The sequence below is a fragment of the Ornithodoros turicata genome, chromosome 2 (genome assembly GCF_037126465.1).
Source record: "Ornithodoros turicata isolate Travis chromosome 2, ASM3712646v1, whole genome shotgun sequence".
NCBI lineage: Eukaryota > Metazoa > Arthropoda > Arachnida > Ixodida > Argasidae > Ornithodoros > Ornithodoros turicata.
In genome coordinates, this window is record NC_088202.1 from 35395890 (window position 1) to 35420027 (window position 24138).

The 24138-nt window shown below is 41.2% G+C and overlaps 1 protein-coding gene across 1 annotated transcript in view; it reads left to right on the top strand.

Moving 5' to 3' along the window:
• LOC135383350 (uncharacterized) overlaps positions 1-24138 on the top strand; it is a 123346-nt gene that overhangs the window by 370 nt on the left and 98838 nt on the right. Inside the window, exon 2 of the mRNA XM_064612844.1 lies at positions 14504-14635. Coding sequence (XP_064468914.1) covers positions 14504-14635 — 132 coding nt within the window. The remainder of the gene's footprint in view (positions 1-14503; positions 14636-24138) is intronic.

Below are 24138 nucleotides of genomic sequence, written 5' to 3' on the forward strand. Positions count from 1 at the left end.
TGACGCGCCGCACCAGTGCCGCCATTTGCAATCTTTCTCCTTGGGGCGATGGCACCGAAAACAACATGAGCAGCTCTAGACGAGCACGATTTTTCTTCTACGGCGGCATAATACTGCTGTTTATTGTGTACCGCATGGTATGGAAAGCGTTCCATTATTGGAACCATGGAACCATTACGGAAGGGTTCCATTATTGGGGAAAGGGAGTGACGCAAAGAGATCCCGCACCGGTGTGATCCATACCGTACTGACTACACTGATCACTTGTGAGTTTTAGTAAACAACTCTTCAACGCCCCAGTATTGTACACGATACGCGAGACTGACGCTGTTGACGCACACCATGGAAGCAGGCGTAGACGGGTAGAATGCAGCGAAGCGGTAAGGAAGTATGAAGGGAACTGCCTCAGGACGAGAGCCGCCGATATTTGGAACAGTCTTTGTTCGAAATACCGGCGACTCTCGTCCTGAGGCAATTCCTTCATGGAAGCAGGCGGTACGGTTAATTGTCGTCGTAGTGCTCCCGCATGGCAAATCTCGACCCGCGAAGCCTTTCAGTGTTACGCTGTTGAGGAGTTCTGTTATTGCCATCCATTTCGTTGCATCCACTAAAGTTTTGCTCGTTCCGGTCTTCGTATCGGAGACCCAAAAACGGCCTAATAAAACTATCTACTGCCCGTAAAGAGGACTGCAATCAAATATGATTTTCAGGGCACACGGTTGCACAAATGCGCCGTGAATGACGCTTTTGGCTTACGGCACTCATATACATATGTCAGGCGGGCACACATACGTCCTTTAAGGCATTGAAGTGGAAAACGGCCTTCATACCTATAGGCGTCTGCCACACAGTATCCGTGAAGGCGTTTTGTCGATGATGTCTACACCGATAAGCACATTTGCGATCGTTGAATGCGCCGTTGAACGGATGTAGACGACACGGAGTGGTGCCGTGTGCAGAAGTTCGACGATATCACTACAAACACAGGTGACCGAAAAAAGGGAAGTGCAAAAGTGCATCAGAAAAACTCAAGGCGCTGTACGCAAACACGTTGACAGAACATTACGCCTCGTTAAAGCATTTCATTTCGAATTGAACGAAATTTGCGCCATACTGCTCATGCTTTGGTTTGGTGACGTGGTCTTTGCAGTGTCGAGGGAACGTCCTAAACTGTCTTGTGGGAACTCCCTTGCCCTTGCGTCTCAGTTTTGTCGCGAAGGCCGTATTGCTGACCATCTTGCAAGCAGTTAATAGCAGTATGTACTTAAGGTCGTAACCGTTAAGGTCGTAAGTGCGCCCGTCTGACAGGGGTAATGGATGTCGTCGTTAAAAACTGCAAATAATCAAGCAATCATTTTTTCTAGACAGGAGTTTTCGCGCGGTAGTTTTCAGCCTCCTCTCGAAGCAGCCTCCTATACTGCCGGATTCAAGTAACTTTCTTCTGCAATTGAATAGTCAGAACCTCATGTGGAGTGAATCGGGTGTATTTAGAGAGTGTAAAGCATCAGTAGTACTGTTAGGGATCATATGGTAGGGGGGATCACTGGTAGACGCCTTCATTGACCCCTGGGTCGACTTCAGTCCCCATTTTGTTACCGCGCGTGGCGGGCTACGGAGGGTTTTTCGCGCGCTTAGAGCTTGCATATACATGCAAAGAGAGCCATAGACACAAAGTACAACCTGAAATATATTTATTAAAGCCAATTATAATACTGCCAGTTGTAATGCAAATAGTGCTGAAAATTGTGCCAATTGTGATGCCAATCAGGTGAAGGGAAAAAACCCAGCCGAAAAACCTGAAGCAGAAGAAACACGATACAATACATAACACATAATAAAGAATATACGTATTACAGGTATGGTACAATAGCATTGAAGAGGTATCACACAGAAAGAATCAAACACAATATATTTTCTGTTAAACGTAATCATGCACAGATTTTTTTCAATAAACAAGCATTAAAATGGAATAGCGCATTTCATCAAAGAATATATTCTTAATCAATACGATTACAATCAAAATTACAGGTTTTGTTATAAACTCTAATATTCCTATATGTGAGCACCATCATGGCAACAATGGAGTTTTAATTTCAATTACAAGTTCTGATAGATGTAAGTAATTTGTAGCACAATAGAGAAGCTAAGTTATGCCTTATTCCAACATGACACCAATTTAATTAATCAGTTTTTATAACGTGAATAGCGCAGACATAAGGAAATAATTCGAATCAACACAACGCAATCAATATCTAGCACTAATAGAGAACCAAACCGACGTATCCTCCTACATGTTATGGGAAATAAGAGCGAACCATTGCTCTATCAAAACGAGAGACAGACGTTGACTTTTATCAAAGAAAGCATTCTTAATCAATATGATAACAATCAAAATTACAAGTTGTATTATAAAAAAGTTCTTATACTTGACCACCATCATTGCAATAGCGGGATTGTAATTACAAGTGCCGGCAGATGTATGTAATTGTGCACAACAGAGCCCTGGAAGACCATGGGGACACATAGAGGGACGACACGAACACAAGAGGAAATAAAATATTTAACAATGCACACTACACTTAAAGTTAAAGGAGGTAATCTTAATAAATACAATTACAATCAAATTACAAGTTTCATTATAACACATCTGAGTCTCGATCAGTATTATTGCAACACTAAAGACCCAGTCAACAACAACATTACAAATTAAACGCTGAAAACACGTTGAAAATAAATCAGAGACAACAACAATCAACACAAACAACGCAAAAGACAATTCGAACATCTAAGAGAAAACTTACGTTACATTCTGTGTACAGCTCGCCCGTTGCACAACATCTGCCTTTTATACACGCATCGCCTTCTGTCCTGAAATACCACTGACAAGTAATTACCACACGAACAAATTTGTAACGGCCAACAACGCTGAAAAACACTTCGGGAGCCCACCATGTATAGGGCTCTATTTGCACACTCTACAAATGTAAACACAATTATGAACTCAAATCCGATGTCACATACCTGCGCTTTCTACGATCACTCATAAACCGCTCACACTTTGACTTGCCAGCAGCGGCGATAATCTCTGAGTCAGCTTCCTGGTAGTAAGATAGAGCCCATCGTAACCGTCATAACCAACTCGTATCTCCCAGCAGTGTGAGCGAAACCTGTGCTTACCGATATCACAGTCACCAGGACAATAACGGTATGAAACCGAAACAAGCCATGAAAACAAGGAAGAAGGAGCCGCAAAAGCGAAATAAACTTGAAACACCAACATCAGTTGATGGCGGTTACCTCATTATCATGTTTCTGATGAAGTGTTTTAAGGAATTTCAAGCACTACATGGAATCTAAGGTTTTGATATGTTTTGTTCCAACATTAACCCAACTTTTATTAATCAATTTCCTATTAAGTGGACTGCATAGACGTAAGGCAATATGAGAAACAACACGATGACAGCTAGCATTAATAGAGAGCCGAACCTGTTGCATCATCCAACACGTAAACAACACATACACGCGGGGAAAATAATAGCGGAACAATCTATCAAAACGAGAAACATTACAAATTTAGATAGCCGGTGACTAGCACAGGCTTAACGCTGAAGAACAGAGAAACACTCTAAGCGGCACGTTCTCCAACACGTAACAACAGAGGAGAATAATGTATCATTTTAACTATCATAAAATCATCCTCGTGACTAATGTAATCAAACACTATACAATTTTCATACTAACAGACACTTACAAACCCTTACTTTGTTTTATGAATCCAACACAGCAAATAGATAGGGTTAAAAATGAACTTCACCGCATAGCACGCTCCTAGCCCAGCAGCAATCTCGAATAATAGCGTTATCTGCCCTGATTTGTTGAAGCCGGAGGCGGTACGCCTGTTTTGTGACAGTTATGAACATTTCGAGCACAATAGGAAATCTAAGTTGCATATGTTTTGTTCCAACATTACACACCTTTTAATCAATCAATTTCTTATTAGTGATAGCAATAGACGTAAGGAAATAATGAGAAACAACATAACACAATCAACAGCTAGCATTAATAGAGAGTGAAACCACATAATCCAACACATAAACAACAGATACATGCAGGAAATTAATAGCGAAACAATCTATCAAAACCAGAAACACTACAATTTTAATAACTTCCAACAGTGACTAGCACAGACTTAACTCTAAGAACAGAGGAACACTCTAACCGGCGCATTCTCCAACACGTAAACAAACAGAGGAAAATTATCTATCATTTGAACCATTATAAAAACATCTTCGTGACTTAATCTAATTGACCCTATTCGCTCCGAGATCGACCAGTGTCGGCACGCTGCGGAGAAACGTTGAACTACCATTGTGTGGACGCGTCGTCTGCTTTTATACGTTTATTCAGCGTTTACTGCAGTAAGTGGAGCATTGGGAGAACCGGACAGTATCGTACCAGTGATCTTCCGGTGATATACTACTAGAATTACGGAAAAAGAACTACCAATTCCGAACATCGGCCCACGTGTTATCCACACTAGTAGGGCGACAGTTTCGCCACCCTATTAGGTCGATCTCGCAGCGAATAGAGTTGTCATTCTAACGAACGCTAGAAACCGTACCTGGATGCAGGCATCCAACACACAGAAAATAGGTATGGTACAATGAGAGAGGGCTCTCGGTTTTCACTCTTTTCCTCAAAGCCGGCAGACTTTATCTCTCTATTTATACGATCAAAGCCAAGCAAGACCAAAGCCAACAACTGCGCATGCTTTATCTCCAAGGGTTTGTAGGTACATCACTATCACATCCTTCTTTCAGCAAACAGGATGCTCTCAAAGTCAGATAAGGTAGTACAAAGGCGATATATTTTATTGTACAATCATCGCAAATAGCTGTTGGCATTATTCGCGACGTCGCTATCTTTTCACGTCTTTCTTGAAACGGAAGTCTTCCTTCAAAGTGGATGACAGAGAGACAAGATAGATGACAAAACGAGAAACAAATTTAGTTACATCATTTTTTTGTAATATCTTGCAACAGAAAGTTCTATATTGATAAACACACAGAAACAACATATGTGAAATGCAACTCAGAAATATGAGGCATTCGCAACTCAGGAGATTATTTTTACTAATGTCAATCGAATGAACAATTGAAACAAACACAAGACAATATTTATTTCAGGCAGTCATTTTCTAAGCAAGCGAGAAATATTTTAAAAATTTCCTACAAAGCAAATCAACAGACACAACTAATACATCAGTACAAATACGCCGAAAACGTATCGATTGCATTAATCAACGGGCTGGATTCAAGCTACCCATACTAAGACATCAACTAGATGACGCATTCTCAATAGGACAATTGTACTTTATCGAAATAAACAAGTGTATAACTGAAATATAACTGCAATCTTTGTCGTCAATATAATGAATTCAATGCGTCGCAACGGAAAACAAACAGACTGTATTTAGCATGGCTAGTTTGAGAACAATGATTGCTAAGGTAACGCATATTACTATGTACAAGGATCCTCACACGGAACCAGCGCTGACAATCAAATAGGTTTTTACCCGACTACACTCGTACAACTTCAACATCGGAAGGATAAAATTGCTGGAGAAGAATACATCATACATGATACATCAATTTTTGTTTACAGAAGAGGATCACTAATCTTTTGCGAAATATTATCATATTGTGTGAATTAAAGTGCACAGTGTGTATATTTCTCAAACTGCTGGACTAGCTCTCTTATTCATGACAACGACAAATATATAATTGAAAAGTACGTCTATAACATCCTTTGAAAATATAATTGAAAGGAATTCTATTATCAAATGCTGGGATGCAAATGGAGGATATTACAAGCATGACGCGCAGTACAGTCTACATTTCTAATGACGTAATCTTCGTAACACACGGCACACAAATTCAATCAATATGTAATCTTATTATAATAAGCAAATGTTCGTTTTGCAAACTTAGCAAATACAAGCAGCACGGGTCACACATAAACGTAGATCAATCCACAATATGTACCGGAGGTTTCCCGTAGCCATACTGAAAAAAAAAACGATCAGCATACAGGCACTACAAGTGGAAAGGGCATACTTTAATTTTGTAGGTTTTTAGCTCATAATGAGGTAAAACGTAAAATCCACATCTAAAGATCATTTTCTTGTTTAAATGTTCAAAAGTCGAACCTGTACACTCGTACATTTTTTAAAGATACACATTAAAAGTTGTCCATAATGTCACACATCCTATACAAGATATTTGATTGTGGCTTAAATGCTAAAATTTATCGATTCACTTCCAGGAGAAGTGGAGACTACCACACATCGGTAAGTGTTTAATTAAAATTGAACGGGTGTTGCAATTTACGATCTGAGTTGTAGAATGTGTAATTTCACAATATGCAAGCTTTAGCTCGCACACTTTGACAAGCACTCTTAAGCGATGACAGAGAATTTCAATCGAAGATATTGAAAATTTCTATATACACTACAACGCAATGTGGATTCTCTAATGCCACGAAGATCAATAATTACGAATATTTTTCGAATGAAATTTACTTAAAACTCGAAGAAAGGATCATCCCCGTCCACGAACCCGTTTCCGGAAAAAGCAACACGCTCGCTGCGGGTACCGCTAAACGCCGTCGGCGCAGAATCGCGTTCCGTTTCGGGAACGGGGTCTGCGAAAACGTCGCCCCCAGCGTGTTGTCGAAACGTCTTCGACGACGCAGATGATCCTTTCTTCGAGTTTTCAGTAAATTTTATTCGAAAAATATTCGTAATTATTAATCTCCATGGCATAGAGAATCCGGATTGCGTTGCAGTGTATGTAGAAAATTTCAATCCCTTCGATTGAAATTCTCTGTCATCGCGAAAGGGTACTTGTCAAAGTGTGCGAGCTAAAGCTTGCATATTGTAAAATTACACATTCTACAACTCAGATCGTAGATTGCAACACCCGTTCAAATTTTAATTAATCACTATCTGATGTGTGGTGGTCTCCACATCTCCTGGAAGTGAATCGATAAAGTTTAGCACTCACACAATCAAATATCTTGTATAGGAAGTGTGACTATAGAGACAACTTTTTAATCTATATCTTTAAAAAATGTAAGAAAGAGTGTAAGGTTTTAACTCTGAAAATTTAAACCAGAAAATTCTCTTTAGTGTGGAGTTCACGTTTTTTTTACCTCATTATGAGCAAAAAACCTACAAAATTAAAGTATGCCCGTCCCATTTGTAGTGCCTGTTATGCTCAGGTACATTTTGTGAATTGGATTTACATTTATGTGTGACCCGTGCTGCTTTTAATGGCTAAGTTTGAAAAACGAAATATTTGCTTACTAAAATTGAGATTACATTCTCCATTGTGCTTATGTATAGTGCTCATCCTCATTGTGTATTGGTTACATCATTTCTGATGACAGTTGTGTGATTCGCTTCTCCAAAATCTGATTGCGTTTGTGTTGTGCCCTGTGTTTAGTAGGATTACGTGATTAGAAATGCAGGCTCGACCTGCGCGTTATGGCTTGTATCCTCCATTTGCATCGCAGCATTTGATAATAAGGTTCCTTTCAACACGTATGGTCAAAATATGTTATAGACCGTACTTTCATTATACATTTGTCGTTGCTCATGAATAAGAGAGCATAGTCAGCTGTTTGAGAAATTATACACACTGGCAATTTAATTGACAAAATATTGATGAGCTTCGCAAAAATTAGTAGATTGGATTGTATCATGCCTCTAAATTTCAATGACCGATCCTTCTCCTGCAGTTCTACCCTTCGGATGATGAAGTTGTACAGAGTGTACTCGAGTAAAACCTATTCGATTGTCAGCGCTGATTCATGTGAGGATTATTGCAAATAGTGTGGAATATTCGTTTCCTTAGCAATCATTGTTCTCAATCTAAGCATTACAATGGCAATCAATCGTTTTCGTTGAGCGATGGTCATTATAGTGATGACAAAGATTACATTTATTGTTTCAGTTATACACTTGTTCATTTCGATAAATTACAATTGTCCTATTCTCAAACTCTGAAGTTTTGTTTTATGTCTTGATTGATGAATTGGGGAATGCATCATATAGTATGTCTTATTATGGGTCGCTTGAATCAGCGTTGATTAATGCAATCGATACGTTGTCAGCAGGTATTTGTATCGCTTCAGTAACTTTCACTTCGTTGCGACGAACTCTTATTGATGTTTCCTTTCTTTGTATGAGGATTCTTGAATGGCGTACGAGAGAGTATTAGATGAAAGTCGTCCGGTGGTCCACTGCAGTTGATGTAATTATTGAGTTTCAATAAGTGATCATACATTAGACCTCGTACAACAATATTGAACTCCTGCTCATTCGACATCATTGCAAGAACTGGTAGAAGAAAATAATTGCGTAGCCGTGGTAGTGGAATATATCACGTGACAAGATTTTTTATGTACTTTCCATGTCAATCGTATTTATGTATAATATGTAATTACAACAAAGCCATAATGAATCGCGCGATGGAGACAGCTTGTATATGATAATTTGATCTCACTGCTTTCTTGATGAATGCAATGCCCATTCCAATGATTATACACTAGAATTGAAATACACTAGACCATATGTAATTGTATACAATTACATATGGTCTAGTGTATTTCAATTCTTCGTTAGCCAACCTAAAAAACTCGACCATCAATCCCAGTGGCCCTTCCGATTTTGACGTGCAAATATTTCTATAACTATTGTAGATTCAGCCTACAAGGTTTCTCACCTTCAGTTCTGTAGTTTGTACCATATCTCCGAATGCGACCATGTCTAGGACGTATTGAAATGCATTGATAGTGGAATCGTTTCGCGCGCTCTTCTTTATCGAAGCAGTTTCTTATCACATCTTCCCATGACTTATGGTAGCGAGTACAAAATCTATCCACCTCTTCAGTGTAGAGCAATTTTCTGTTCCATTTTCAAGTGTGCCTCTACACTTAATTAAAAGCATATCTATGCTCATTTTATTGTTTAAAAATTTGTTGTTATCTGGTTTGGAACGTTTTTAATATCCCGCTAGTGTTGCCGTGAGAATTATGGAAATTCATTTACAAAAAGATATTAGCGCTAGAAGCCTCCCCCCCATAACTTCCTGAAATAACTATTGTCTTGCATTTGTTTCAATTGTTCACTTGATTGACATTAGTAAAAATAATCTCTGAGTTGGGAATGCCTAATATTTCTGAGTTGCATTTCACATATGTTGTTTCTGTGTGGTTCATCTATATATAATTTTGTGTTGCAAGATATTACAAAAAATTGAAGTAATTAAATTTGTTTCTCGTCTTTGATTGAGTATTGTTTCTTTCATTGAATAATTTAAACTTTCTCTACATGTTCAATAAAAAAATATCGCCTCTGTACAAACTAGCCGACCTGTCATACACTTTGAAGCAGACTTCCGTTTTCAAGGAAAATAACGAATGTGAAAAGATAGTGATCCCGCTCCCCCCCCCCCCTCCCGAATAATGCCAACGTCTATTTGCGGTAATTGTACATAAAATATATCACCTTTCTACTACTTATCTGACCTGAAAGCATCCTGTTTGAGAAGGAATAGTGATCTATCCCCAACCCTTAGAGTGATAAAGCATGTGCAGTTGCTTGGCTTTGGTCGTATAGATCGAGAGATAAAGTCTCCCGGCTTTGAGCAAAAGAGTGAAAACCGAGATCCTCTCTCGTTGTAAAATGCCTATTTTCTGTGTGTTGGATGCCTCCATCAATGTAAGGTTTTCGAGCGTTCGTTTAAATGAAAATTGTATAGTGTTCGATTAGATTAAGTCACAAAGCTGATTTCATGATGGTCAAATGATAGATTATTTTCCTCTTTTGTTTACGTGTTGGAGAATCCGCCGCATCCTCTGTTCTCCCGCGTTTAAGTCTGCGCTAGGTACAGTTGGAAGTTATAAATTTGTATGTTCTCGTTTGATAGATTGTTTCGCTATTATTTTCCTGCATGTATCTGTTGTTAACGTGTTGGATAATGCGCAGGTTTGGCTCTTTATTAATGCTAGCTGTTGATCGTGTTATATTGTTTCTCATTATTTCCTTGCGTCTACGCTATACACTTAATAAGAAATTGATTAATTAAAAGTTTTGTAATGTTGGAACAAAACATATGCAACTTAGATTCCCTATTGTGCTCGAAATGTTCATAAGTGTCACAAAACAGGTCGTACGCCTCCCGTCTTCAAGAAATCAGGGCAGATAACGATATCATTCGAGATGGTTGTTGGCTAGGAGCGTGCTCTGTGGTGAAGTACATTTTCAACATATCTATTTTCTGTGTTGGATTCATAAAACAAAATAAGGTTTGTAGTGTCTGTTAGAATGAAAATTGTATAGTGTTCGATTAGATTAAGTCGCGAGGATGATTTTATGGTAGTTAAATTGATAGATTATTCTCCTGTCTTGTTTAAGTGTTCAAGAACGTGCCGCTTACAGTGCTCCTCTGTTCTTCAGCGTTAAGCCTGTGCTAGTCACAGTATTAAATTTGTAATGTTTCTCGTTTTGATAGATTGTTTCGCTATTATTCTCCTGCATGTATCTGTTGTTTACGTGTTGGATGATGCGTAGGTTTGGCTCTCTATAAATGCCAGCTGTTGATCGTGTTGTTTCTCATTATTTCCTTACATCTATGCTATTCACTATATGAGAAATTGATTAATTAAGAGCTGTGTAATGTTGGAACAAAACATATGCAACTTAAATTCCATGTTGTGGTCGAAATTCCTTAAAACACTTAATAAGAAACACGATAATGAGGAAATTATGTGTTGCAATAATACTGATCGCGACTCAGATTTGTTAGAATAAGACTTGTATTTTGATTGTAATTGTATTGGTTAAGATTATCTTCTTTAACTAACTCTAGTGTCCTTTGTTATAGATTTTATTTCCTCTTGTGTTCGTGTCGTCCCTCTATGTGTCCCATGGTGGGTATCTGTTGTGCACAATTAATTACATACACCTATCGGTACCTGTAACTGAAATTAAAATCCCGCTATTGCAATGATGGTGGTCACATCTCAGACCTTTTATAATAAAACTTGAAATTTTGATTGTTATCATATTATTATCAGATTGTTATCATATCACCCCTAACAGTGCTACTGGCGTCTGTTGATGCGCTCTGGAGCTGACGAAAGCTTCACATTGCGTCTACGGGAAAAGCAGGTCTAGGGCAAAGGCAGAGAAAAGTGTCATCTGCATTGAGATGACGATTGTTATTGTAGACATGACCCTGAGTTCGGAGTAGGACCACATTGAAACGGCACAAGATAAGAGGACGAGACAATATTGGCAATAATATAGCGAATTTGGCTGGTCGTTTTCGTGCACAAAAAGTTGCACTTGTGGACTTGTAGGCAGTGATTTATCCAGACCCCCTATACCCTCAAAACACCCGGCAAAATCTGGAGGAGACCCCCTAAAATTTTGAGATTGCACAATATTGGTCAAAGCATTTACATACACCCGCTTGCGGAGCCCAACACCGACCCACCCAGCCCCTATCCCCCGAAGAACGAAATTTTGGGTAGATCCAATGTGCTTCTCGTTTCATTGGTTCTTCCGTTCCCTCTTCGTTCGTTTCTAGGCTGAACCCACACCTGTACACCATTACTCTTGACGAAAACGATCAGCTGAATTCGCTATTAGATAAAACGTGTGAAAAACAGCGGCGACATACATTGGAGCTGCTTATCGGCAACGGCAAATCTATGCGATACGCCAGAAGTGTAATGAAATATCGTGATTATCGTGTCGCATAGCACTCTTTGCTATAGACTACCTGCGCCCCTACGTCATCGATTACGTTTCGACGCTGCGCAAAGCATGCTGGTGCCCAAGCAGCACAATGTACTGAAAGTCGAGTGCAATAGGGGTGAACGGTATGTGTCTTATCAATGTCCTTTAGTTTAACGAGTGTGTTCAAGGCCTTCCACCTACCCGTCCACCCCTGTTGCACTCGACTTTCAGTACATTGTGCTGCCTGGGTGGGTACCTGTCAACTTATCAGCCTATCAGCCGATGCATTTTCCCCCTTCTTGCCCACCACAGCAAAACATAGCCTCGAACCGATCTTCTCGTTGCGTCACATGTTTGTAAACAGAGGATCGTCTATAGCGCGATCGGCTATCATTTCCGTCATCAAGGGAGTGCAACAACAACTTTATTTTGACTTTGGAGAGTGGGAAGGTTCATCGTCAGAGACGATGCTCTACCCCTTTGCTGGTGGAATGTGGGGAATAAAATAACGAGCCTCTTCACAATAACGATCGAAGTCCGTGGGGTCCAAGTCCAAGGGAGTGGTATGGCAAGGGAGTGCGAGTGGTAAGCAAGGGAGCTGCATGGGGAGTCGTAAACCACGGTCCCTTGAGAGCTTCCTGGTCACGCAGCTTCTCCGTAACTCTATGGGGAAGCTTTGCCCAGGGACAGGAGCGCCCGCGTGGTGGCGCTGTCATCGGAACGCGGGAGAGAAACGCTTGCGTCTCCTCTCATTCTCTCTCTCTCATTGCAGCACACGTGTTTTGGCTGTTGTAGCGTAATCACTGTTTGCTAGCAGCATGCCAGAAACACGCCGTGTTACGAAATGTCACTCTGAGTACCCGTGAGGTGGCAAGATATACATGTTCGCGTTTCCTGCGTATGCTGACAAGCGTGAGAAGTGGAAACGTGCCGTTCTTTGCATTGATGGTGGGCAGTTCAGTGTTAACTCTCTTGGCACACGTGTCTGCGAGAAGCACTTTGACCACAGCGACGTCGTGTGGCATGACGAACTCGTCATCAACGGCGATAAAGTACTGCACAAGTGTGGAAAGCCAAAGCTTCGAGAAGATACAGTGCCGCGCATATTCGACGGCTGCCGTCGTATCTGAGCACGCCGATACCTAGAAGCCGTTCCGTCAGACTACGATCCCAGCGAAACAGCCCGGTAAAAAGAAAGCGTATGCCGTCAACACCAACAACGAACTCTATGCTTTTATGGACAGAATCTTAAAGAAAATTTCACAAGGAACTGGGGCTTTTCGCAAAGGGATGTTAACTGGTGTAATAATAGTGTAATCGCGATCGACCGATCGCTTCAAATACTAAGCGGTCATGTAACTGTATGCGATTAACTGTAGAAAGTCCTTTACGCGCTAAATAAAGTACCCATTATTAAACTTGTTTAGCATGGCTGGATAAAAAAGGCTGCTCGAGATTGATGCACGGCAGCATGTGGACTACCTGGCGGTTCCTTTCAGTCTCCAAAAAGAAATGAGGTCGACACGAGATGACTAAAACAAGAGATGAACGACAAGGACACGCGGTTAAATTTCGTGACATGTCTGAGTCAGTCGAGATCCTTTTAGACACTGTACTTTTGTCTTCATCAGTTTAGCGGCAACAATTGAGAGTAAGCCATCTGGTACCACGCCCCGTACCACGTGAAAGAGACGGTGTGATTGCGATCGGCCGTCGCATCAGTTACGCCGTCATGGGCGCAGTAAGTGTCCGCGATTAACTGTAGAAGGTCCTGTACCCGCTAAATAAAGTACAGATCACCTTACCACCGTGTCCTATGCACATAAACGGTGCTAGAATCTCAGTTTGAGGGTTGGAAGGTAGGAGCTCGCGGACAATACGTCCTGTGCCACTCGAAGTGATCGGCAGCAGCTTCAGCGAAAATAAAGTCGAACGAAAACGATCTTTCGATATATTGATGTACCATAGCAGGCGCCCGTCGCAACAAATATTTTCTCGTAGATGTTTTGAAAGCGCAAAAACACCACTGCATCTGCCGCTCCCATGACTGGCCCGAGCGGAATATTCTAACGGGTTCCGATCACGGGCGCCACCACGCGGTCTCCCGTTGTCCCTAGGGCCCAACTTTTTGACGGAGCTGATGCCCCAGGAAAGCTATCACGGGAACGTGCTAAAACTGACGTTCCTCTAACCGAACTGACTGACAGGCTTCTAAGTAGTGAAATTCTGCTAAATCAATGAACGCGAGAGCTGTTCATATGAACACAACTCCTGGCGAAATTTCGTTACGAACAAGGTGGGGGATCGAATAATATGAAGTTGAGGAGGATAAATAGTATACGATCACTTACTGGCTGACGATAGAGTTAATATATACGATGTCAGCTCTGTGCTCGATTTCCAGGGGTGAACCATATAGGCTCGGGATCGAACTGTCTTGGGTACGTCTGAGCGAACCAAGCATGAGGTGCAAGATGACATAGAGCATGTTTGCCGAACCAACTCGAAACAGACGATGACGTCCTCCGCTGTTTAGCGTTGCCAGTAATGTAGTGGTCAGAAAATGAATTGCAGTTCAACATCTGTTGTAATCCACGTTCATAAAAATGATAATGATCAAACAATCCATGTGGCAACACATCCTTGAACTAATGTGCTTGAATGACAGTTTCATCATACAGTTATGTTTTTCAGGTGGAGGAGGATCCAGTGACAGCGATGATGACGGCGGCAACGAGAGTTCACCTGACGTTCCCTATGACGTTAGCGGTGGTGGTGCCTCCAGCAGTGATAGTCAGCCACCGATTCCGCCACCAACGCCACCCCGTACGATTTCAACGTTTCTTGCAATATTTTCTTATGCAGAATGCTATTTAGATAACTTTGTGCATTGGCACCTCCGAAAGAATCGGATAGGTGTCGCTCTCAGACACCTCTTCCCGTGTGAATCAACCGGCTGACGTGTATTCGTAGAATGGGAACCCTTGGCATTGGTGTCATATTGAAACCATTGGTGACTGATTGGCCCTCATTGAGTCTTGTTCCTGAATATCATCCCAGTGGGCTCCATAATATCCACTGCTGATACATGTAAGAAGAAAAAAGCAAGAAACCTAAAATCATTAACAGAACCAAGCTTATTAAATATTTTGGTTTTCAAACTCTAATCGGCATGACACCAAAATGAGACCACTATGTCATAAGTGTGAGCGCGCGCTGGGTTAACCCGCAGGTTCCACGGAAAAAAATTCGGACATGACAGCAGTGCGCCAGCGGGTAGCACGAGCCGGGAGACTCCGGGGAGAGTCTCACACTGCCTACTAGCACAAAACGAAGTGGAGCAGCTGTGACGTTCTTCCCGCTTTTTGTCAGCGATACAAGTACCACTAACCGACACACTTCACCCGCGAGAAACTGCTTCAGTGGCTCCTTTAGCAAATCTGAGGGATTGTGTAGTATTTTCGTTCCGCTTTTTTTACGTGTACTATGCCGGGAGGCGTATTTCGAAACCCTGACCGATACAGAAGAGCGGCGGCGGCGGCGGCAGAAAACCCTGAAAACCCGATGCCGATGCATCGCGTTGGCGCAGGACGCTGCTGACATAATGGCGGCTGTAGGCGGTGTTACGTTTTGTGGTGTTGGGTTGGGACAGATGGGTTGAGCGAAAAGAAACAGATAGATTTGGCTTGCTGGTTGACGTGCCTTGAGATTACGCGTTAAGTAACGCGCAAGTTCTTCCAACATTTATGCTCCTTGTGTTTGAAAGCGTGAGTCCGCAGAGAGTCGGTGTTTTCAGTGTATGTGAGCGATGTTGTGCTGCTATTTGGGTGGTCGTTGCCATTAATACACGGCATGGAAGTTGAAAATGTTCGAATGTAAAAGTGGGACAGAAACTGAAAATGGGTCCTTGCGGCGTGTAGAGAAGTTTGAAGTGAATCTGCAAAAGCAAAGGCGCCGTACTGAAGTCTGTGCGTAGTGCGTGCACAAAGACTGTGTGTGTGGTTCCGACTAGAGTCACTCTGACGTTTTCAGGTTATATTCCTTTTGTTTTTTTTCTCTCGCAGAGAAAGTTGCATGTAGTGGTCTTGAGCGTCAAATCCAAATAATGTGCACCCAGTTTAGTTCACGATTGAAACGTGATTGAATTCAGGGCGATACTTGGTTTAACACGAACTCTTCAGACTCTGGGGTGGAATCGGGTATAACACGTAATCAGGCTGTATTTATGGTGCATTTCAGTGCACTTCACATATCTTTCTGTACCAATATTTATAAGCTTTTATGACCATAGTGTTGATACAGCTTACTTTTGTGGTTACATGTTGGCAAAAAGTCGACTACACTTGCCTTTCATTACTAAATGTTGTGGATAAATGTACACAGCATGACAAAGAATGTGCACAGGTTTTTATATTGCTATATTTTGTCCTTTATTCAGTTTTTCTGACTGCTAACAGGGAACTGTGGCCTGAACTTGAGAAAACATTATGCATAATATACACATGCATACCTAAAGAGGCAAGTGCACCAAAATAGCAAGACTAAAATGAATGAAAAGCATACTTCTACAAAAGCTACCAGTAAAAGCAAAAACAATAATGAAGTCAGTATCACTGCATTGGTCATGTTATGATGAGGAATGGCATTCACATTGTTTGTTTTCTGGAGAGAGAAGGGATGCTTCGAGTTGGAACATTTAGGTATAGCTACTTGTGTCTCACTTGATATCACCCAACCAGAACTGACCAATTTTATCACACATTTATTCCTGAAATGTTTGTTTTCTCATTTGAACTGCACGAACTGAACGCACGTATTAGTTACGTTACTTGTTTTAGATTACTTCATTACTACGCAGCTCAACAAGACATTACTTTGGTAACTTTGTGACTTAGCAATTGCACGTTCCATGAGGAATATTGAAATCGCCATTTGTGGTGTAAATTATATTATCTGATTTTATTTTTCACTCTGTATCCCATGGCTATGATAGTCTCTGTGTCTCATGGTCAACTCTCATCTCTGCTCATGACTGTGATGGTAATGGACAAAGAGACAAAAGTGGTTATCACTTCAGGACGAAAGATCATCGGTTTCACCCGTCACCTGTTTATGCAATACCTCATTCACATACCAGATTCACCACGGAATTGTTCATTGGAGACAACCATTGAGCATTACCAGTCATAACTAGAATTGTAGCTCCAGAAAAACATGTCTAAGTGAATTTGGACAAGGAAGGAATAGTGACAAGATGTATTTGACATGGTCATGAGATGCTTACAACTTGCTTTTCATGTTTCGCTGGGGCCACTGCTGGCTGGGTATTACTGGGAGCCCTCTGTTTTGGCAACTAACACATGACACATTGCTCTTGTTTTTACTATTTAGGAAAGCTGTCATACAATGGTTTCTACAAGGGGGTATCTAGCAAACTTAGAAACTTGTTAACTTATCAAACCAAGATGGGAATGGGAAGTTGTCTAGGTTCACATGTTTACTGATCAAGGTAAGGGAGAGTGGGTTAACTAAAAAAAAATACAGTGCCAGTGTTTGCACCCACTTGACCCAATCTTGATCATACCCACACCATCACATGCTGTACGTATGTATGTACATAAATTAAGCTTTAAGTACAACATGTTGCTCACAAATGCAAAGGCACTGCAGCTCTGTAAAACAGTAACATGCACTGCCAGGTTATGAAACAAAAAGGGCTCGACTAGACAGCAGTGCCTTCAATATAGTGAAGGTATTGGGACTTTGGGCACCGAACACTAGGGATGCTGCCTTGGAGGCACTTGTGTTCAGAGCTGTGGGATGGATACAACCTTTTAGGATTCTCTGTGCATGATCCTGGGATAATTGTGAATAGTGGACTGCTAGTGAACGTATGACTAGTGGACTTCTGAACAGCGACCATGTGCATAGTGAATAGCAAACTTGCGAGCAGAGCACATGAGCAGTATTCTTAGGGAGTGGGGGGGGGATGAGAATTTATGTTAGGAGCAGCAGAACAAGTCGGGAGACAAGTTCAATTTCTCCTTTTTTTTTCATTACAAGCAAACAAAAGGGATTATTTATTCATGTCACTAGAGTAATACTTGCAATGTCACACAGCAATGTCGTTTCCACGAAACCCCCACATGTTGCAGGATAAATTACTTGCTTGGGCTTCATGCATGTCGTTGCAGTTGGACGTCATCAGTGAAGTCCGTAATTCCGTGTAATACAAAAACATTACAACTGTATTCCCCATGTTTTGCCGCTAATAATGGCCTTTTAATATTTCAGTTTGCTGTGCACAAACAACATATCAATTATGGTAGCACCATATCGCTAGAGTTACAACTTTTTGGTTTTCCTAAAGGCTGTGTAAACACCTGCCAGAAAGCTTTAAATCGATGAGATTTTCTTTTGAAAAGTGTTGATTTTTCTGTGCTTAAGAGCATGGTTTTGATGAATTCTGGTCCCACTCACTGCTATAACGTCAGATTGTAGGGGGAAACTCGAGGAACACACAGCCTCAACAACACAAAAACATCTATTGGTTAGTCGTAAAAGGTCACCAGGGGGGGGGGGGGAGGTATCTTTATTATGTAAAAAAAAATAGGAGGGAAAGGTTAGCTTGCGCCATGGCGGGTTGCTATTCCCAGCAAAGAAAGGCAAACAAAAAAAAAACAAACCACCAAGGGCAATGCGATGAACATGTACAGTACTGGCATGTGTATGGCTATCAGGTAACAGTTGTGTTAGTGAGCTTCAGGACGTGTCTTTAAGCGGGCCATCGTTGCACAAGAAAGGGTAAATATATTGCGTTTTATGATGTATGGTGCTAATGCCATACAAGCATAGCCCAGGCAAGTTCACTGCAGTTAATAAGATAGACCTCAAACAACCGACAAAAACTTGTCTGGTACCTGCTACATTTTAATGTAGGTGTTCTCTCATTACCTCGAGCTACGATAATTCATACTTTTGCATACTTCATGTCACCTCCATGTTTAGCTCACAGTTTTCAGTGTATTGAAAAGCTTATTAACTGAACGGCATTTTTGCCTAATCAACATTTTTCATTCCCTTGTGAAACCCTCCTACTGGCAGAAGATGGCTTCCGCATGTTGCTGACGCCACCTCTTGAGACACCCTCCTTTGAACATAATGCTCACCTCCAGATGCCTGTCTACTAAAGAAGGCACCCTTACTGGTTGGGCTTTAGCTGACATCAGACATTTAGTTTTGAGGACTGACGTGTTAAGCTAGTAACCATCGACATGCTTCTTTTGAATATCTCTGCAGTTATTAACTTATGCCTGCTTTCTTGTGTCCCCACTCGTAATAGTGCTTCTTTAGAGGAAAGGCTAAAAAATGTGAGCTGCATCATATATTTGGAGTAATTTATGACAATTTGAACAAAAATATGTAATGACCTGGGGTTTGAATTAATGAGTCTACTGTAATTTGGTGTTCTACACAACGTCTTGCAATTATGCACATATGAAAAAGTTGCATGCAGGGCCAGTCCATTCGTTTTGCTTCGTTATGCTGCTTCCTTCTGATTTGTTTATTTATGCCCTCAGGGCAGAGCAATGTGATGCTTGATGAACTTTGGCAATTGCTTTTGTACTGCACCATTTTTTGAAACCGCAAAAAAAGTATTTTAGAAGTTTACGCAGACTGTTCTGCAAATCTTGTAGGTCATGCTTTGTGGTAAACAGGCCTCATCAATGGCGTACTCTGAAAACAACATGACAGGATGCAGTCTTTTCGTGTTGTCTTCAACATTTGCCCATTGCTCAGGGTTGTTGCCATGCAGTTTGTCCACCAGCTTGCCTGCATTTATGCTGTTCTATCAGTGATTGTAGGTCAAGTTATTGTCATGCAACCACATTATTGATGGAAGTCACTGAAAAGGCTAGTGAGCTGTAGGACTCGAACCCACATCTTCTGGATTACCGGTCCAGGGCTCTACCAATTGAGCTAAGCTAACACACCTCCCCAGCGACTTCCAAGGGTGCGTCATCTGAAGGGACACATCAACTACTCTCTCTCACTCATCCTTCTTTCACTCTTACATTTTTGCTCACTCATACACACATTCATACGACGGTATCGACACAAGTGGCAACTGTTGAACATGAGAGAATTAATGTTCTGAGGCTGGAACACATAGAAAGGACAAATACATAAAAATACATTATTGTTTGTTTGTTATGGTCATGCTTCCTGCTTCTAAGACCAGTAGCACTTGTCTTTGCTATACTATCTGAAAGACAGATGAAGAAACACAATGTTGTAACACAATTGTGTTTAATAAAGCTCATGTCTTGCAGCCACAGCAACCATTTTGTTGAGTGAAATGATCAAGCCCACACATGCTCTGTTATATTTGTTTTATTATTATACTATTATTGTTAAACTAATATTAATATATATAACTAATTATATACTATTATGTTTTATTATTATACTGCATAGTCTTATACGTGGTTGCAGATACCCAGCGCAGGTCTCATCCATCATACAGGCTACAAAGCACACTTTTCGTAAAAGCAAGGGATAGTGGTGTGTGTGTGTGTGGGGGGGGGTATGTTTATTATATTAAAAAATAGTAGGGAAAGGTTAGCCTCTGCTATGGCGGCTTCCTATTCCCAGGAAAGAAAGAAAAGGAAAGACAAACCAAAGAAAAACAAGTGGTGTAGGGTTTTTAACAAAAGCTCTGTCTTTTCAATGCAGTAAACTTTTGATCAAACACAAGCATGCGTGATGACAATGAAAACATCATAACCACCAGGCCTATGAACACAACCCCTTTGTTTACATTGATATAATGTATGTCTGTATGTATGCAGGTGTTGGAAGGTGGGTGCAGGAGAAGACTTTCTCTTGATCTCAGGGCTTTGGGGGAATGGCCCCCCTTTTCGTACATAAGCATTAGACAGGGCACCTTATATTCTTTCATAAGGCATATTTTTACAGGATTTACATGCATTTTGATTACTACAGGTAGCGTCTATTAAATGAGAAGGTTCTGTTATGTGTCATCAATATATTTACTAATAGAATCACTACCCCTCTGATACCAAACATACCTAAATATGGCCTCACATCCTGTGAGTCCTACCAGAAGTCTGCTTACCACAATTTACAATATTGCAGATTAGATTTCAAAAACTGCAGCTGCTACATGGAATAAACTGCCAAAGTGTAAACACCCCATTTAATTGTTACTCCGTTTGTTGTCCACGTCCCATTTCTTTTGGACTTCTTTCGTGAAGGTCCCCAGTCTCAGTTTTTTTTTATTTACTGACACATTGCTCATACACTGATGAAATGTGGGAGTATGAGGCTGCAGCCTGAGTTCATAAACAACAACTGAATTCATAAACAGTTGGTGCTATTCGAGAGCTTTCTTATCGCTAAAGATGAGTTGTGCAGTGAGTAGCTTATTTGCATATGCTCACTAATTAAATAAATATCATAACTTGTGAATTTTACTTTGAACACTTTTGGGTAAGTACCTGGGCCTGCTTGCACTAGACTTCTGCTAGGGTCCTAACCTTGAGGAATTCCCTTTGGCGCAGGCTTGCTAGTGCTTGTGTCACATGCTACTGACATAAACTTTCCTATAAGCGAAATGCACTGCCAGAGCTGTGTCACGGAAATGCCTCAAGGTTAGCATCCTAGCAGAAGTTTCGTGCAAGTGGGCCAGTACCTCCAGCAAAAAATATTCTGAGAACGAACTGCATTGACACTAAGTGACTTTTTCAAGTTATTAGTTGGATTCTGTTTACATATTTCTTGCGTGAAGCATTGTACAAATGTGCTCTTTGGCTGCTGTCAGTTGTGTGTTCATCCGCGTGGTTCACACATAGGGGGCGGAAATTAAGGGTCACATGGAAGATACACTTCGCTTTTCATTCGTCTTCTCCAGTGGCGTAGCCAGACCTCCAAGGTAGAGGGGGCTCGATACATAAAAAAAAAAAATCCCCCCTCCTCCGCTGATCCTGGGTACGCCCACAAACTCATGCTTGCGCACACAGCGAGATGAGAGATGAAAATACAGAATATTTGAACGTTTAATAATGAGTTTATATATGGGGTGTCATGAACTGTGAGGCCGCCTCACGAGATTTCAAGTAGCTCGAAAAGCTCATAGTTTCAAAAGTATTCAACTATGCTGGTTAGACGCGGTAACTGCAATAACTTTTGTGATCGTCCCGCTGGACCCCCCCCCCCCCCGCTATATATATATATATATATATATATATATTTTTTCTCCTCGGATTTGCACGATTTGCGTGGGTCAGCCTGTGGTAGGTCTTCTCTGGTAGGGTGGTCTTCTCTACCGAACTGGTGCACAGCACTCGTGTCGTCTCATGATGCAAACGTGCTGTCTCACCTGCGGAATGACATCATAGCCATTGCTGTTTACAAGTCAGGTAGAGAAGGATTCCAAAGCATGCCTTGTGGCTGTTCCTTAAGCAGTGTTCACAGAGACCAACAGACCAACTTCGAGGCGGTGCCATCTGCGTATACACAAGTACCAACTAGGCAGCTCCGCAGACAAACAATCTCACATCATCTTATTTCACCAAGAGAACAACATTCTCTTAAGAAATGCCAACTGGGATGCTTCTGCGGCTTTGACCTTTTAAGAACTATTTTTCAGCTACACCTGCACAATTCGTAACCAATGCAATCTAATAATAGTAGTACGGCACTATGACACAAATAAAATTGCATCACCATTCGAAGTGAGGGCATAAGTCATGTGACAATGCTCCTCTCGCTGACTTGCCAATGCACAACCAATTTCTGAAGGTTTCGTTTGGTGACAGATTCCCTCCAATTTGAGTCGGTCATGAATGTGCAGTTGCTGCAGAACGTCGGCCTGTGTGAACGCTGTCTTATCCTTTGTCACCCCTGTTTGTGTGACAGACAAATGAACATGCGATGGATACGTCAAGTGAGCTGAGTAAGAGAGCTTTGGACACTGCTCTGTACAAAAAATGTGTAAACTGTAACCAACCGATAACTTGAAAAAATCACCAATTGCCAACACAGTTTTCTTTAAATATTTTTCACTGAAGGTTCCGATACGTAAAACAGACATTCCAAAAGTGTCACTAGTAAAATTTAAATGTTAGAATTTTCATTCAATTAGCGAGCACATACAAATGAGCCATTGCCTGCACAGTCCATGGCACTGCACTCTCAAGTTTACGGAGGTCTAATCTGCACTAGTGCAACCCAGCTTAAGACATACAGAATTAATTTGACAGTTTCGATTGAAATACATGTCTCGAGTGTGAACAACACACACTTGTTTCCTGACTAGGTCCTCTATGCCCACTCCGAAGAAGAGCTCGATGCAGCGACAGCCAGCCCTCAAAGTCAGTCTCACCCAAAGCGATGCTGCTCGATTACAATTTCTGTCTCTTTATTACAAATATCCAATCATTACATTATTCTTTATTTGACACAATATCATTTTCCTTCAATACAACTCACGCCACATCTGTCGTTCGATTGACTCGCCTGCAAGTTTGTTGCGGTTGTTGATGTTCCAAAATATAACAAAATTTACAAAAAATCCCTAGAGTATAATACTATTGGGACCTGTCTACTAGTGTGTGCTGACATTTGTAAGTACTTATTATCTGTATGGAGATATAGTAAGTACAACAAGGTCTTCACTTTTGCATTGAAATACAGATAGCCTGTTTGTGTTCCTGCCTTCAGTGTATGTCTCAGCCTTAGCATTACACACTAAAACAACACATAGCATGACACATCGTATTGACAGTTCAGTACAGTGGATCAATTCTACGCACGCTGTTTACTCACAGCATATGAATTATCAGTGGAGGCTCCTAAATGACAACTGTTTTGACGCAAGAGACTGTTTTGATGTGCTTCGAATGTGGGTCGATGCACATACTAAATCAGACAGGGAAAGAATGACATTGACATTAACAGTGCGACAGGACATACTGTTCCTTGTGTGACAGTTTCCGAACGTTCAAATTAACAGTTGTTGCCCTCTTGCTTTATATGGCGTAACACATTCTCCGAATATCTGTCTGGTTTCAACTATAACTTCGTAACGTTCCGTCTCATCTACAGACCAAGGGGTAGTCAAATTCGACCCACCCTTGCTTGTAATCCAAACACATAGTAAAGAACTTCAAAATTACGTGCGTGTTCCAACCTAACCTTGTTCTCCAGTACATTTCACCACCCTCCGCCCTGCCCTGTGGGCGATGCGTACAATTTACAAATAGCCACCGTCGGCGTCGGCGTCCGTACAGCAAACGCATCGGGTT